Source organism: Plecotus auritus (genome assembly GCF_963455305.1).
Source record: "Plecotus auritus genome assembly, chromosome: 12".
Taxonomy (NCBI): Eukaryota; Metazoa; Chordata; class Mammalia; order Chiroptera; family Vespertilionidae; genus Plecotus; species Plecotus auritus.
The window spans coordinates 33,076,445-33,094,044 of NC_137778.1; the positions used below are offsets into that span (position 1 = coordinate 33,076,445).

General features: G+C 39.6%; 1 protein-coding gene across 1 annotated transcript in view; it reads right to left on the reverse strand.

The window, feature by feature from the left end:
• The window catches only part of SPAG17 (sperm associated antigen 17), a gene marked incomplete at both ends in the record, with an annotated part of 150,356 nt that overhangs the window by 75,474 nt on the left and 57,282 nt on the right, over positions 1–17,600 (reverse strand). Inside the window, 10 exons of the mRNA XM_080647834.1 lie at positions 2,009–2,122; positions 2,697–2,752; positions 8,443–8,661; positions 8,757–8,984; positions 10,909–11,059; positions 11,655–11,768; positions 11,858–11,995; positions 13,758–13,870; positions 14,310–14,385; positions 15,519–15,680. Coding sequence (XP_080503960.1) covers positions 2,009–2,122; positions 2,697–2,752; positions 8,443–8,661; positions 8,757–8,984; positions 10,909–11,059; positions 11,655–11,768; positions 11,858–11,995; positions 13,758–13,870; positions 14,310–14,385; positions 15,519–15,680 — 1,371 coding nt within the window. The remainder of the gene's footprint in view (positions 1–2,008; positions 2,123–2,696; positions 2,753–8,442; positions 8,662–8,756; positions 8,985–10,908; positions 11,060–11,654; positions 11,769–11,857; positions 11,996–13,757; positions 13,871–14,309; positions 14,386–15,518; positions 15,681–17,600) is intronic.

Consider the following 17,600-nt stretch of genomic DNA (forward strand, 5'->3'; position numbering starts at 1 on the left):
ACACCAGAATCACAGTAGGTAGTCACAGGAAGAAAGAATAGGAAAAATGAGGGGAAAGGATTGTCGAAGAAATGATTATAGAACACGCTCCGGAATATAAAGACAGGAGTTTCAAGGTTGTCCTGGGCTCACCGGTGTAATACTCAGAAATAGAACCACACCAAATAACATCAACAAGAAGTCTAGACCATTGGAACAAAGAGTCCATCTTAAAAACCTCCTGAGAGAAGGAAGAAATAGACTCAAACAACTGATAAGGAATCAGAATTTCATTGATTTTTCTCAAAGAGAATCCAGGAAGCTAGAAGACCATTGAGGAATGCCTTCAAAGTTTTGAGGGAAAATGCTTTTCAACTTAGCATTTTTATTTAGCTAAACTGTCAGTCAAAGGTAAGAATTAAGATGTTTTCAAATATCAACTGCCTCAATAATTTACCTGCTATATATCTTAATTCAAGAAGCAACTGGAAGAGCTGGCCCCCTACAAAAAGAGAGTAAGCCAAGAGAGAAGATGAGTTGGAATTCAGGAAACAGAATATCTAACTGGAAAGAGAGGCAAAGGATGTGGCCAGGATGATAAAGTAAAGGGAGCTCCCAGGACCACAGCTGTGCAGCAGGCCTAGAGGGCAAGCAGGAGTTCAGAGCATATGGGAGAGATATTGCTGAGACAATAAAATTGATAGAATACTTGTTAGGTTTGAATGTATTAAAAGGAGATTTACTCTTTGATAGAGAGCTCGGGGATGAGTAGTGATAAATACATAGTAAACAAACATGAAAAAGTGGGAAAATGAACTCCAGGAAAAATAGAAATTATATCAGAAAAGGAAATGTACTAGTAAGAATACAATACTACACAGTTCAGCTGTGAATAACAATTATACAACTGAAATAAAGTAAATATTGAATACAGACCCAACCAAAAATTATGAGAGTTAACAGTGTCAGAGAATGACAAGAAGTGTTAGAGTGCAAAGGGGTGTGTGTGTGTGTGTGTGTGTGTGTGTGTGTGTGTGTGTGTGTGTTTTGGGTGGGGGTGGGCAGAGCTGTTTTCTCAATAGAGTCAATTGATGATAATGCCTAAAACTAAACCTAAACAAAATATGCTTGTTATTTAAAGATAACAGTTAAGTAACAAAAAAAGGGGGGGTGGGCGGGAATGGCTTGAAGGTCTTTACATCTGGGAATACAGGCTCAGGGGTGGGAGGAAGCTGCTATTTTTTGTAGGACTCTTTTTTTTCATTTTAATTTCTTTATTGAGTGAGGTATTACATATCTGTCCTCATCTGGCTTTAAGAATATGTGGATATAAAACTTGGAGAAAAGAGTCCAGTTTTAAACATAAAATGTAAAAGCAACAAAAGGAATTAGTTTTAGGATTACTCGTTAATATAGTGGTTAAGAGCACAAGTTCAAGGGCCAGATTTCTTGGGTTCATTGTCTGCTTCTCTCACTTATCAGCATGTGACTTTGGATGAGTTACTACTGGTCAAGGTGCCTCTGTTTCCTACCACTTACCTAGTGTCTACTTCATAGATTCAGTGAGAGGTTAAATGAGCTAAAATGCATACTAACCATTGCCTAGCAGATGGTAGGTGCTCAATAAATGTCAGTTGTTGCAGGTCCCATTGGCCTGTTAATTGCATCAGAAATCCTCTGAAATGTAGTGAAAACTGAACAGAACTGACAGGCAATATTGGGGGCGGGGGTGGAAATGAGGCTGCTTCCCCAAAACGCCTTACTTTTTTTTGTCAAGAAAATATGTGCAGCGGTCACGTACATTTCTCTTTTTCTTAAAAGATTTGATGAAAAGATCCTTTTGGAAAGTATATTTTAAACTCTTTTGGAGATTCACTGCCTATGTGTAGCTGGATCTGAGAAGAACTCATTTATAGCTGAAGTAAAGGGGGATAGTGATACAAACTAGATTTGAGAGTGACTTAGGAGTGAACTGCTCTAAATCACACCATGACATATCAGACCGCTCCCACACACAATCCATTAATACCTGCAGCAGAACTTTCGGTTTAAAATGCTCAGTATAACTCCAGTCCATTAGACTGCGTTGCTGCGTTTTCTGAATGTCCTCTAACTCTGCTTCCACAGCCATCTTCTTGGGTTGCTAAAAAATCACAGGAATACGATTTCAGCTTTAATCTGTGTAAGTACAAATGGAGCCCTCGTGGACTTCATCAACTAGCCAGCATGCACTCCATCTAATTGGGGAAATCTGCATATGTATAAATCCATATGGCAACATTTTAGGAGACCTGCTGCCAGAAAGAGTATGCCTTTGACTTTTTTTTTATGGGCAACATAATCTAAATATTTTTATTGTTAGGTTATACTCTTCGGAGTCCTGTTAGCAATTATAGGCAGGTTTTCTGAACTCTCTTCAAGACAGTATTAGTTCTACACGGCTGTATGGTCAGCAGGTGTTTGTGAGGTTGCCAAGCCACATTGTCTAGAGAGGAGCATGGAGCTTGGAAGTTTTGCTTAATCGGGCTAGTGAAATTAACTCCTCTCTCTCCAGTTGGAGCTGGTCTGGGGATTTCTGAATAATCTCTCTCCTTCTCTGGCATCTGCATTCTCTTGCCAAGCATCTTTTCTTTTTTTTTTTTTTACTGTTTCTTATTCTGGGTCACGGTTTTCTCTGATGATCTTGTCTCTACACTTTTAAGAAAGTAATTTCTTACCTTTTCAAGAGAACCCGCCTTTGTGACTGCCTCATCTTTGATCTCGTTGGTCTGCTCTGTAAATCAAAGACACCAACATCCAGTTGTGTTTGGGCTTTGTTCTTGCCTTTGTCAGTGCTGTGCCTTTTTGTTGCCCATATGATCTATGTTTCTGTGCTGAAAAGGTAATTCCTGAAAGGCATGTTTTATGCCTCCAAAAAGGTGTTTGTGTCAATAACTCTAAATCAGTGTCTATCTAGAAAAGTGATACTAAACCCTTTGAAAAGAACCCAGCTTCCTATATATACATTCCTAAATCACATCAGATATGCTGACTTCAGACTGTACCACTCACGACTATGTACCTTCACCTTTACAAGTTGCAGATATTTACTGAATAAATGGTATCAACTGCTTAGTACACACTGATTGTCTTGTCATGCTGGCAATGATCACAAAGTCTTTTCAAATTTCTGTTGGTCTATCTCATGAGCCACAGACGAGGTCGGGGCAGAGGATATATGAAAAGGAGAACTACCAGATAAATGAACATCCAATGAGAAAATACACCTCTTCTTCCACTCATTAATCATTTATTAATGTGAAAACCATTTAATGAGCATCTATAGATATACAGATGGGGTTTAACAAATGTTAGTTCAATGAATGGGTAGCTGGACTCCATGGAACCATGGACCAATATGAGTCATGCACACTAGCTCTCCTTGTGACCCAAGAGAATCCTTATAAGATGACTGGGATTGAGATATGATCCTTGGCCATGGAACAAACAGCCACATGAATGGGCAGGGAAAGAACAGAGTCCTGCTATTGATCTCTGCATCACCATGCTTTTGTAGTTCCTAAAGTTAACGAATGTTACATATAAAAAAGAGGTCCATGATAAATTAGTTTAACATGGATAAACAAGCATCTTTACTGTGAACATCTCAAAATTTGTAATATACTCTTATTATTATGAATCTCTAATAGAGAAATTGATAAAGTATATAGCACATTCCAAATTTGACCAAAGAAATGGAGTAGGAAATGAATCTTGTAAGATATTTGTGGTGCTGCTGAATCACTGAGCCAATATGACTTTTTATCTCCCTTAGAATAATAGAAAATTAATACCTATAAAGTAATATATGAAAGGGCTCCAGCCTCTCTCTCCAAATGCATCTCCCTCCACTCTCCCTTGTTCATTCCACTCCAGACTCACCAGCCTGCTTGTTGTGTCACGAAGTTTTTGCACTTGCTTTTCTCTGTCTGGCATGCTTTGCTTTGAAATATTCATGGATTGCAAATTCTTACTTCGTTCATATTACACAATGTTACCTCTTCAAAAGCCTTCTGCCTCATACCCTGCTTCATTTTTAATCATGGAACTTATCAGGGCCTAATACTATTTAAAATAATTGAAGGGGGAATCTACATCATATATTGAAACTGGAAATCTATGTAGAAAGAGCAGAAATGTGGCAGAAACTGCAACAAAAGCTTATTTGGGGGTAAGCATAAGATTTGTGGCTAAGAGAACCATATCTGGGCTTCCAGAGGGAGTAGTTAATTATGTCTAACAAGGAGGGGACAATGTTTTTCTTTCTTTTAGGAGCATAGCTACTTACATTTTCATTACTGGTTCCATTCTGCCTTGGGCTGCTGAAGGTGACAGCATGAATGTTCCATTTTGATTTAGAGTAAAACTATAAAGTCAGTTCAGTTCAGTATTTATTTAAATATATCCACTCAAGAGAAAACTCAGGCCAACTATAACTCTAAATAGACCATGATGTCCCATGTGTCCTTGAGCAATTGATATGAAATCTGTGGAATAAAAATTATTCTATTCTGTGGTATGCCAGATTTCCGGGAGATTTGATACTCCCTTCTGTGTTTAAGGATCCAGCAGAAAGTCTCCAGTTTAGAAAATATGTTCTAAAAATTGTGCATCAGTTATTTTGTCAGAGGAAAGAACATTCACCAACTAATCTGAACTCTTTAATAGAAGAGCAAATATCATTTTTTTCTTTCTTTCTGATTTCAGCCTTCAACCACATAACCCTTTGACAGTGTGATTCAGTAGTTTTTGACACATCTGGAAATAGATGCGTTCTCATCCCTTTGAAAAACAGCTTTCCTAATCTGTTTTACTTTAGAGATAACAAGATCCCTCTGCAGAGCAGTTACTTTATTAAAAAAACACCCAACAAGCATAAAGGGCACATCTAAACCTATAGCCTCATGGTTATCAACTCTCAGTTTTTCATAAATATCCAATAGGCCCTGTCAAGTTCAAAAACAGTCTCAGATGGAAATCCAGTGTTTGGTTAAGAAAAGCACAAATATTCAGCCCTTCATGTCCAGGAAAGGCTTTTATATGTATTTGATGCTAAGATGGTTGTGCAAGAAATACATTAACAATTTCTGCTTTGTTTAAAAAGATTTAAAGTGGCTGCTTTAGAAGTGTGAGACATAGTTAAGGGGAAAATACAAGATCACCAAAAAAAAAATATCTCTCATCCACAACAGCCACAGTGAGGCACTAAGCTTCAGCTGCCCTCCCTGGTTCAACTGTAACCGTTCCTTGATGTGGGCCCACATGTGCCATGTAGAATCCCTTCTGAGTCTCAGCTCCAGCTCTCAAAATTGCTCAGTCTCCAGGACACACTGATAATGTTCAGCCTTGATCATTTAGGAAGTTGCTATAGCTATCTACTTTTCACCAGAATCCAGAATGCCAGTTTATGTGGTTTGACCACCAGGTGGCAAAAGTTGCCTAAGGAAAACCATATACCAGTTGCTCTAAAGGAAAAAAAGCAAAAGCAAAACAAAAAGGGAAAAACCGTCAAGTTTAGTATCTCCCCTGGCTTATTCTGGCTCCATATTAATTCAAAGTGACTTATTTGTCCTATGTCTATATTTCCATAGGATGCCCTATTGCTACACCACCCCCGGTTAACTAATTTGATTTATATTTTGTGAGCTAGGCTAACAGATGAAGGCACTTAGAACAAAGAAATATGGAATCAACATTGGGAAAAAAGGAAGGAAGACCCAAATGTAGCAAAATCAGGACAAGTATCAGCATGAAGAAGAGATTATGAATATGGTAACCCATTAGATGCATCACAAGGAATTTCTGGAACTGTGGAAGCCCCAAGACACAGTGAAGAAAACGTTGGTTGGAATTAGCCTTCTATGTGGTTGAACAAGTTATTTGACCTGCTCTGAGTCTTCATTTCCTCATCTTTAGAACTGGGATAATAGTTTTTTCCTTACAGGCTTGATGTTTATATAAAGTATTAGTTAATATAAGTAAAATATCCTAGCATAGGGCTTGGAATATAGCATGGCAATATTCAAATAGATTTTCTTTAATTTTACTCCATTGATGATTTCCTTTTCTACCCTCATCTAGATAAATGAAAATGGTAAGTTAACCATTCAGTCAATACTGACTTAACCCCTGTTCTCTTGTGGCACTGACCACTTACTTTTTTAATGCTTAAAGACTTATAAAATATAACACATACAGAAAAGTGCATAGAACATAAATACTTGGCATAATGAATAATGATAAAGAAAAGTCCTAGCACTCCAGACATCTCATGTGCATCCTTTCGCAACCACAATTTCCTCATTAAGTTTTCATATTAATCCTAATTTTTTTTTGTGTGGATTATTTTGGGTTTTCTACAAACACAATATTTACAAATAATATTTTTGTTTCTTCCTTTTCAAACCTTACATTTTTTTTCTCTTTTTCTTACCTTACTGAGTTGGCTAGCATCTCCAATGCAATTTTAAATACATGTATTTATAGTGGACTAGAGTACATGAAATTGATGGACTTGGGGAGTGGGGAAGGCCCTCAGCCTAGCCTGTGCCTTCTCACTATCGGGAACCCTCAGGGGATGTCCAACTGATGGCTTAGGCCCGCTCCCCATGGATATAGGATATAGATATAGATGTAGATATAGATATAGATATAGATATAGATACAGATATAGATATAGATATATCCTTATAATAAAAGCCTAATATGCTAAGTGTCTGGTCATCCGGTCATCCGTTCAACCAATCAAAGCATAATATGCTAATGATATGCTAAGGCTGCTCAACTGCTCGCTATGATGTGCATTGACCACCAGGAGGCAGACGCTCTGACCGGTAGGTTAGTTTGCTGCTGGGGTCTGGCCAATCGGGACTGAGCCAGACGGGCTGGACACACCCTGGAGCCCTCCTGCAGTCCCTCTCCAGCTGGTCAACCTCCTGCGTCCCTCTCCAGCCCCAATCATGCACCAGTGGGGTCTCAGGGCCTGGCCTGAGCCCTCTGGCAATTCAGGCTGAGGGACCTCCCCTCAGTGCATGAATTTCGTGCACTGGGCCTCTAGAGTGTGTGTGTGTGTGTGTGTGTGTGTGTGTGTGTGTGTGTGTATATCACCTAAGGATATGTTTTAGAGAGAGAGGAAGGGAGAGAGAGAGAGAAAGAGAAACATCCATGTGAGAGGGAAACATCAGTTGGTTGCCTATGGTACATACCTCGAACCAGGGATCGAACCCACAACCTTTTGGTGTATGGGATGCTCCAACCAACTGAGCCTGATGGCCAGGACAGTATATGGTTAATATTTTTAAGATAAACATACTTATGGCATTTAAGAAGCTACAGTGTTATAGAGACTTGAATATAGGCATATGCATTACTGTAATAAATAGCAGGAAATGACAACTAATGCAATAAAGGAAGTATAGACTAATTGTTACCATGGAAATGCTAAGACGGCATTTCCAGATGGACACATCTAACAGAGTCTCATGGAGGTGTTATTGATACCTAATCATAAAAAAGAGAACCCTAGGTGGAGCAAATTATGGGGAAAAGGCACAGGGACTAAAAAGAGCAGGTTGTAGAGGAAATAGGGCCTAATTCTGTTTGGCTAGAGCATGAGATGAGTGAGCAAAAAGTAAAAAGAGGAGGGGGTTTCGGAAAAGTAATTTAGTACTATTATCAAAGCATGTAAAGCAGGCCAAGGAGTTGGGTTCTATTTTACAAATAGTAGGGAGCCATTGAATGTTATGAACAGGAAAGTAACTGAGCTGTATTTGAAGTAATTAATCTGACAGCTATATGTATGATAGCTCAATAAAAAATTTAGCTTAATATTTTTCTACTTCTATACCTCCAAATATGACAATATATGTGCTTTATTCTACAATGAGACTATACCTCCAAATATGACAATATATATGCTTTATTCTAGAATGAGAGGAATTATATGAGCTATAAGGAGGAGAAGAAAGGCATCAATGTTCATTGAGTATTGATTTTGTATAAAGTTCTGTACTGGGCAGTTCATTATGTTATTGCAAGTAATTTTAAAATAATTTTTTCATATAAGTATACTAACCCTGTGAAATACTAGTGATAAAAGTTTTGATTATCTTTAAGTTACAATAATATAATTCATAATTATATTTTTAAGTAATAAAAACGCTCTATGTTTACTAAAGTAAGAGTGGACAAAGAGACTTTAGGAAATTTTGAAAAATAAGCGTTGAAATAAAAAGGATTTACTGACTAGTAACACTCATTAACAAAGTTTAATTACCCAAATAACTAATATATTAAAAAGTTTTTCAATTGAAATGGAGAGCAATTAAAATAATGCATCTTGAATCACTCTTTTGATGTATACATTCTTAATAGTGTCTACACACACACACACACACACATACACACACACACACGTTTACTTACCTAAAGGTTTAGGTTGTTGCTGAGTCTCCACACTGGCCTCCCCTTCTGAGGGCTCTCCATTATCAGGCTCTAAGGGTTTCTCATTATTCGGGTCAGAATGCTTCATATTGTCAGCATCAGGTTGACTAGGATTTGAAGGTTCATTATTGATCTCACTCTCTTGAACATAAGTTGACCAATTCTGATTCATAAATAAAATGTTGTCTTTGGGTTCAATATCTAATCAGTGTAAAGAAGATTCATGAGCCGCCACACTAGAAAAATCAACAACCACAAAATGCAAGAATGTTTTTTGTTCCCTCCATGCAATGTACCTGTTTCGAGTTTGGCCTCTTGAGTGTTCATTTTTGCAATGTACTGTTGCCTTATTTGTTTAGCAAATCTGGCAGGGTTGTCCCATGGTATGTTGAAAATTTCAGAATCTATCCCATATATTTTCCTAGAAGGCATTAGTATCCCTTCTTCATCAACCTCAGAGAGTTTCAGGCTCTCAAAAGTAAACACTTTGAAGGCTCTTTCTACTTCATTCCAGCTCAAGGGTTCTGTAAGAAAGCAGGATCTATGCTGCTTGGAATGCTCTTACGGTACAGGGGTCAGCCAGAGGGGTCCCCCACCAGAATAACAAGGGAGTCATACCATGATGGGCGTTGATCTGACTAATATGGGCTCCGAAATTCTACAACAAACATCAAAGGCGCCTAATAATAAGAAAGCTACATAATCAAGATATGATTTATCAAGATAATGCTCCCCAATTACTTCATAGTTTAATAAGTATTAGGCATCCAGATTAATTCACATGGACTTTCCAGGGTACCACATTGGCTGAATATGGTTACAATTTATCCTTTTAAAGCAAAAGCACCCTCTACTATTGTCATTTAAAACAAAAAAATTACTCACTTGTGTCTAACATATGCTATTATATTCAGTAGAATTTCCTCTTCCTGAGGACTAGAAAAGGCCTCTTTCCAACCACTTGAACTGGTGCTGTATACTCCATAACTGTACTTCAAAGGTTATCAGCTTTCAATGGGATCTGTTCATTAGCATATTTACTCTTTTACACTAAGTGTATCTATCCATTCACTCACTCACTCATTCATTTTTATTTTCTATGCATTAGGCTTTCTGATAGGGGCCTGAGACTCAAAGAAAAAAATTGGTTCTTGCATTTTAGAAGTCCAAGGTAGAGGGGTGAGAGGTAGGTATTAACAACTAATCATGTAAATCAATATAAAAATCTTTCATAATTTGCTTAGACTTGAAGTGGTTCTCAATCTTTCTAATGCCGAGACCCTTTAATACAGTTCCTCATGTTGTGGTGACCCCAACCATAAAATTATTTTCTTTGCTACTTCATAACTGTAATTTTTCTACTGTTCATGAATCATAATGTAAATATCTGTATTTTCCGATGGTCTTAGGTGACCCTGCTAGCGGTTCTCAACCTGTGGGTTGCTGTAGAGCCTAAGACCATTGAAAAACACAGATATTAACATTACGATTCATTAACAGTAGCAAAATTACAGTTATGAAGTAGCAACGAAAATAATTTTATGGTTGGGGTCACCACAACATGAGGAACTGTATTAAAGGGTCGCGGCATTAGAAAGGTTGAGAACCACTGGCTTAGAGTTAGAAAAGAAATGAGAAGGAAGAATCTGCCCATGCTATTCTCTTTTCTAGGTCAAATGCTTTATTGTAAAAAAAGATGTTTATGTAATTTCTTATTCCTTCTTATAAGTAGGAATGTATCTTTATGCAGCCTCAGGTGGAAACAGAACTCTGCAATAAGAAGCTGATTTTAGATAGTCTTTAAAATTGTTTAAAATTGATTTTTTTTTAGAGAGAGAAGAGGGGAGGAGAGAGAGAAACATGGATCTGCTGCTTCTTGCACGTCACCTACAGCATATCGAACCCACAACTGGGACTCGAACTGGCAAACTTTTGGTGCACAACCGAGTCATACCAACCAGGGCAGATTTTAGATATTCTTAATGACCCCTCTTTCTCACCATTCTTTAAGAGCATAAAATGGCCCTTCCTGTTGGGAGAGGAGGTTCAGTGGATCAACACACCCTCAGCACCACACCAACAGAAGGCTCTCTCCTCCATCTATCTTTCTAACTACAATAGGGATTCCCACATCATCTCCAATTACGTCAATGAAGAGATATGACATAGGGGGTGGGGAAAAGGAGAAAATAAAAAATAGTTGATTCTTGTTATGGAAACACAGTAGAGCCAAAACCCAGTGCAGCACACTGAATAAGGTTAAGCATCGTAGCTATCATAGTATTGCTAACAATATTATTCAGGATAAGAAAACTGCAGTCAATCAAAATACCCACCCTCAGCCTCTGAAAGGTCTTTCAACAATCAAGATACTTTTGGGTGTAATCTAAAGAGGCACATAGGACCATAAGTGAATGAGTTTAAACTAAGATAGAGCAGTGTACTCACCATTTGTACAAAAGTGCATGAGCTCATGGATTGTAGCTAGACGTTTTGTGCTATTCCATGGTGGGGGCAGAGGGAACTCAAGGAATTCCCACAGTGGCAACCTGGACTGCATCTCTTGCTCAATTTGAATTGGGTCAAAATTCTTTTGGTCCTGATGAAAAGAGCAGCACAACAGAAGACATTAAAGCAGCTGCCAAATGACTCATGCATATGGAGAAGGCAAAACATAATACCTTCCCTCTCATTATTTGGGAACAGGGGAAATCACTGGTAATTGGGGGAGACAAACTATTGGTATTTTGCTGAGGGTCACAAAAGCTAGTTCTTATGTTGCCAGAGGTTCCTGGTGCATAGAAATGACAGATTCTTCATTCACAGTGACAAACTGCCAAAGTCTCATATGTACTCCTCTCTCCCTTCTGAGAGTCTTTTCTGGCCTCTGCTAGTTTTTCATATTAGCAGATATTTAAAGCAAATAACTATAAAGTTTTAATGCAAATTTGATATAGCCACAATCAATGTGATGGTTAACTGGACCACTATAATTAGGCAAGCTTTCTTTGCTGACATAATTTCTCCCTTATCCATTTCCGTTTTCTGAGCTCTCACTTTGCAAACAGGTATTCATTTTGTGTATTATGAGTAATTGGCATCAGTAAGGCTATCAATTAAGATTTCTTTAACTGAGTAATTACAAACGGGCTTTCCTGAGGCGGTCATCCTCAGGGTAAGTGGGTTATTAGTACCTTCAATGCATACTTCTTGTGGGCATGCACATCGTGGTAATTCAGCAGCAAAGGGCCTCTGGGTGCTGCTTTGCTTTCACTTTCTTCTTCAGGTAAAAATATCTTATGGAGATTCTATTCAAATGGAAATAATACTGATTTAAAGAGAGAATCCATACTTTTTCAATGCCTGCAAGCACTTTGGCTCTCTCAGGCCATCTGACCTTTTTCTCCCTCTCGGTGAGGCAGAGAGAGGGCAGGATGGACACAATGTGAGCTGCGATTCTGTGATCCAGCCCATCGGCTCTGGGCGGCAGCTCCACCAGACTGGGTGGGATGAGCTCTTTTTCTGTTGCCACAACCTGTTACGATAAAGAATTGGGAGGAACTGGTTTAATGGTCAGCTCTTTATGATATTCACATATTTCTATTGCTCTTAGTAAAAACCAGGCAGTTTCCACAAATAAAGTACAGTGCTTACACAAAGTGGCAGTGTAATTACCACTGACTAAAAAAGAAAAAAAAAAGGAAAAATGTTTAAAATCCATTCATTAAAGTAGATATAACTTTAATACATGTATTAGCATAGATAACGAAATACAAATGGTAAAGAAGAAAATTTTCTATGATAGAAATAAAAATAACAGTATAATTTTTCTTAATGATTTACTCTTTTTCTTAAAGCAAAAGAGTGCTTACACTCCTTCAGATTTAATAAATATTTATTGAGTGCCAACCAAATGCCCAGCACTATGTGGTCCACCTTCACATACATTATCTCATTTAAGCCTCACAGCAATGCTGTGGGCGGACTAGATACTATTTTTCATTACAGAGAAAGAAGCCAGGGGAGTGAAGTTAGGTGACTGACTCAGGCCCAAGGCTACTGACGGGGAGGAACTGGGGTTCAGGTCAAGTCCTCATTTTTTCTTCAAGATAGATAAGTTACAGATGGATGGTGAGATCAGTAAAGGGCAAGAATCTCCTGCATATGGAGAAAGTGAGGTCTTAAAAGATTGCATGCCTACTTTTCCACTCAGATGGAGTGGTTTTAAGTAGTAAGCAGTTTCTGCTACTTACTATTTGGACAAGTTACTTAACCTTTTTATACCTCAGTTTTCTTATCTGTAAAGTAAGAAATAAAAATAGTTCCTGTTTCATAGGGTTGTTTGAAGGATTAAATGAGTTAATAAAAAACTCTTCTCAAATACATATGAAAAATTCACCAGTGACCATGTACACCAGATCACTCAAAAAGTCCAGAAAATTAAAAAACATTTTAAACATGCATATCATGTTTACTAACCATAACAGTGGCAATAAAAAAATGAAAAATCTTTAGAATTGAAAACATCAGGATGTAGCCAAAGAAATACTCAGAGGGAAATGTGTAGACTTGCATGAAGTAAAAGAGAGTAAAAATAAATAAAGTAAGCTTTCAATTAAAATGAAATACAAAATAAACTCAAAGAAAACAGGACATAATTAAGATAAATGAAAAAAATTAAAAAGTAAAAAGGAGTTGATCAATGAAACAAAATGCTGGTTCTTTGAAAAGACAAATACAAATAGATATACCATTGACATACATGATCAATAAAAGAGAGGGCACAAATAAATAAGATCAGTGATAGAAAAGGAATATAACCAGATACAAAGGAAATTTAAAAATACATATAAGTGAATAAAGAAGTTTGTATGATATACAAACCCAAATAAGATTGACATATTTCTAAAAAAAAATACTAATGTCTGAAGTTGGCCTTGGAAATAGAAAAATCTGATTAAATCTACAAGTATAAAAGAAATTTTAAAGATAGCTAAAGACTATTAAACACTGTATCCACCTATCCAACTCCTTTTCCTCTTTCATTAAAATGACAAAGGACATAGATAGTTTTAAGGACAGGTTTACCAAATTTGAAGGAATGTTATTGAAACAATTCCAGAGCATAGCAAAAGAAAGGGGCTTGAAGATCAAAGCAAGCTTTAGTTTTATCTAAAATGTTCTAATCTTTGTACAAGAAAATGCATTCAGGTATTATGTATGTAATTTTAAAATCATTTTTAAAAAATGGAAGCAAGGAGAGATGAAGTGACTGAACAGGTCGGTAATTCACCTACCTGTTCCAGCATACAGTGCAGTATCAGGGGCACAGAAATGAATTCTTCCGGAATTGGATTTAGCAAATCATTGTAATATCTCATGTCTACTTCCGTTGTGATGACAGAAGCCACTGTAAAATAGACAAAACGTCATTGCTCAATCAAGATGCACTCTCCAGATCTTCCATCAAAATCTCATCAACCAGCCCTAACCGGTTTGGCTCAGTGGATAGAGCATCGGCCTGCAGACTGAAGGGTCCAGGGTTCGATTCCGGTCAAGGGCATGTACCTTGGTTGCAGGCACATCCCCAGTAGGGGGTGTGCAGGAGGCAGCTGATCGATGTTTCTCTCTCATCGATGTTTCTGACTCTCTGTCCCTCTCCCTCCTCTCTGTAAAAAATCAATAAAATATATTTAAAAAAAAAATCTCATCAACCAATTCAGACTATGACCCTGCACTAACAGGCAGAGGATCTGCAGGGGGAGGGATAACTGAAAGCAGTATGGTGGACAGTCACTATTCCAAAGCCCCAGCTCATGGCCTAGAGCCTCCAACAACAGGTCTCATACGTGCTGATTGTAGCGCTTGTAATTCTTCATTTTGTGCTTTCTTCTTCCCAGGGGTTGGGGCAACAGGTTGTGGAGCCTAAAAGAAGAACAATTATAAAGAAATAACTGAGATGTCCAGCTGGGAGGTGCTTTAGTCAAATGTGGGTCCGATGGGATCTGACAGGATTCTGAGATTGTATGATTATGTTCCCACCACAAAATCATTTGCTGATATTAGGCTCAAACAAAAGGAAGAAGTTAATGGGTACAGACACTTTCCATTTTTCCTAACAGAGCCCACTAGCCTGGAATGTGATGGGGAGAAGGGGCACTGCGAGTCAAAAAGCTTTTCCTCCCTGGGTGACTCTGAATCATGCCATTCTCCCTCTCAGACTCCCTCGATGGTCCCCATCACCTTTAGGAGGAAACTCAGACCCTTTAACTCAGCACCAGTGGGCATCCTGGCTCCTATCTAGCTTTAGTTCATGCTACTGTTCACCACTTTGCCCATATGGCCCGAGGGCACTGACCTACACCATGATCCTGGTTTGTGCCATAATAATTCTTTTCTTTGACCTCCATGTCTTCATACATCTCTGCTCCTTTCTTGAGAAGGCCAGTCTGTCCCTTTCCCTCATCTGGCTTTGCCTTAGGCAACTTCTACTCAGCCTTCACCACATCACTGACCCTCCTAGTAAGGTTTTCCTGCCTCCTCTCTCTCTCCTACTCCTCCAGACCAGGGTAGGTGCCATGTTTTACTGATTCTCCTTCTGAGCTGACTGTGCTGAAATGGCTCTTGACTTGACTGCTGTCCCCTTTAAAAGTTAACCTCCATAGGAGGACAGGGGAGGAGTCTTGCTCATCGTTGCACTGTCAGACCTCACACAGCGTTAGCACATGGTAGATGCTAAGCAGACATCATCATTAACTGACTGCCAGCTCTCCTTGTTCCAGACCACTTAGTGCACAATGGGCTGGGAATGGTGGGGCACCTCTGCATGTGGCAGGGAGCTGGGGAGCTTGTAAAGCCCCCACCACATAGGTACCCTTTTCAGACTGTCCCTGAGGGGTCTTCCCTTGTTCCCATCTTCACCTATTAAATCCCGACAGGCAGTATGACCTTGCTACAAGTATTTATATGATGTTTTCTTCATATGTTTTATAAAAGTGAAAATTAAGTTGTTCAGTTAATCATTCCATTCATAAAAAGACATTTGAGCACGTGCCTACCTCAGAAGTTAGTGTGACTTCTAAGAGAGGTCTCTCACTAACCACATGTGGGACCTTAATTAGCTGCATGCTCTCCAAATAGTGCCGGTGCTGCCTTTTCCAGTCCAGAGTGTCGTACATCAAACAGGCAATGCTCTCAAAAATGCTGGTGCCCAATTCCAGCTACAGGGGACAGAATTGGTGAAAATCAGTTACTCATTTCATATTGTTGGAATCAGATGTATAGTGTATATCTACTTTAACAGCTAAACCTATCACTTAAAAATGTTCTTTTCTTTTTCAATTACAGTTTACATTAAATATTGTTTTGTATTAGTTTCAGGTGTATAGTATAGTGGTTAGACAATCATATACTTTATAAAGTGTTCTCCCCCATATTTCCAGTACCCATCTGACACTGTACATAGTTATACAATACTGTTGACTACATTCCCTATGCTGCACATCCCATGACTGTTTTGTGACTACCAATTTACATTTCTCAACCCCTTCACCTTTTCCACCCTGACCTCAGCCCCCACCCCTCTGGTAATCATCAGTCTGTTCTCTGTATCTATGAGTCTGTTTCTGTTTTATTTTATTCATTTATATTGTTCTTTAGTTTCCATATATAAGTGAAATCATATGGTATTTGTCTTTCTCTGACTGACTTACATCACTTAACATAATGCCCTCTAGGTCTATCCATGCTGTTGCAAATGGTAAGATTTCATTCTTTTTTTATGGCTAAGTAGCATTTCATTGTGTAAATGTACCACTCATCTATTGATGGGCACTTGAGCTGTTTCCAGATCTTGGCTATCCTATCTAATAATCCTATCTAATAAAGAGTAATATGCAAATTAACCATCAACCCGCCACGCCCACAAGCCACGCCCACCAGCCATGCCCACCAGCCAATCAGGAGCAAGTATGCAAATTAACCCAACCAAGATGGCTGCAGCCATGGAGAGAACAGGAGGGAGGCTTGGGTTTCCCCGGTGATGAAGGAAGCCAAGCTTTCCGCACACCCTGGCCGGCCCACTCCAGGCTACAAAGTTTCAATTATAGAAGGTAAATAAATCCCAAGAAAAATGGCAGCAGCCACGGAGCTGGAGAGAGCAGGAGGCTAGAGTTACCCCCAGCAATGGAGGAAGCCAAGCTTCTGAAGCCCTAGCCTGCCTTGGCCTCTGCTACAAAGTTTCAATTATAGAAGATAAATAAATCCTAACAGAAATGGCTGCCGCCACAGAGTGAGCAGAAGGCTTGGCTCTGCTCCAAGCTACAAAGTTTAAATTGTAGAAGATAAATAAATCCCAGATATCAGGGCCTCTGCTTGGGTCACCGGGGGGCGTGGCCAGCCTGCAAACCACCATAGGCCCCTCGCCCAGGCCGCCCCATGCCCCAAGGGAACCCCCACCCCGATCTGGGACACCCTTCAGGTCAAACCAGCTGGCCCCCACCCATGCACTAGGCCTCTATCCTATCTAATAAAAGAGTAATATGCAAATTGACTGTCACTCCAACACACAAGATGGATGCCCCCATGTGGTCAAAGATGGCTGCCCCCATGTGGACACAAGATGGCTGCCACAAGATGGCCAGCAGGGGAGGGCAGCTGGGAGGGACCAGGCCTGCAAGGGAGGGCAATTGTGGGCAATCAGGCCAGCAGGGGAGGGCAGTTGGGAGGGACCAGGCCTGTAAGGGAGGGCAGTTGGGGGCGATCAAGCCTGCAGGAAAGGGCAGTTAGGGGTGACCAGGCCTGCAGGGGATGGCAGTTAGGGGCAAGCAGGCTGACGGGGAGCAGTTAGGCATCAATCAGGCTGGCAGGGGAGTGGTTAGGGCAGCCGTGGGCAAACTACGGCCCGCGGGCCAGATCCAGCTGTTCTATCCGGTTCTCTTGCTCTCCCCTCCGCTCCTTTACTTTGAATTTATATTAGTTCACACAAACACTCCATCCATGCTTTGGTTCCGGCCCTCCGGTCCAGTTTAAGAACCCATTGTGGCCCTCGAGTCAAAAAGTTTGCCCACCCCTGGGTTAGGGGGTGATCAGGCTGGCAGGCAAAAGCGGTTAGGGGGAATCAGGAAGGCAGGCAGGCAAGA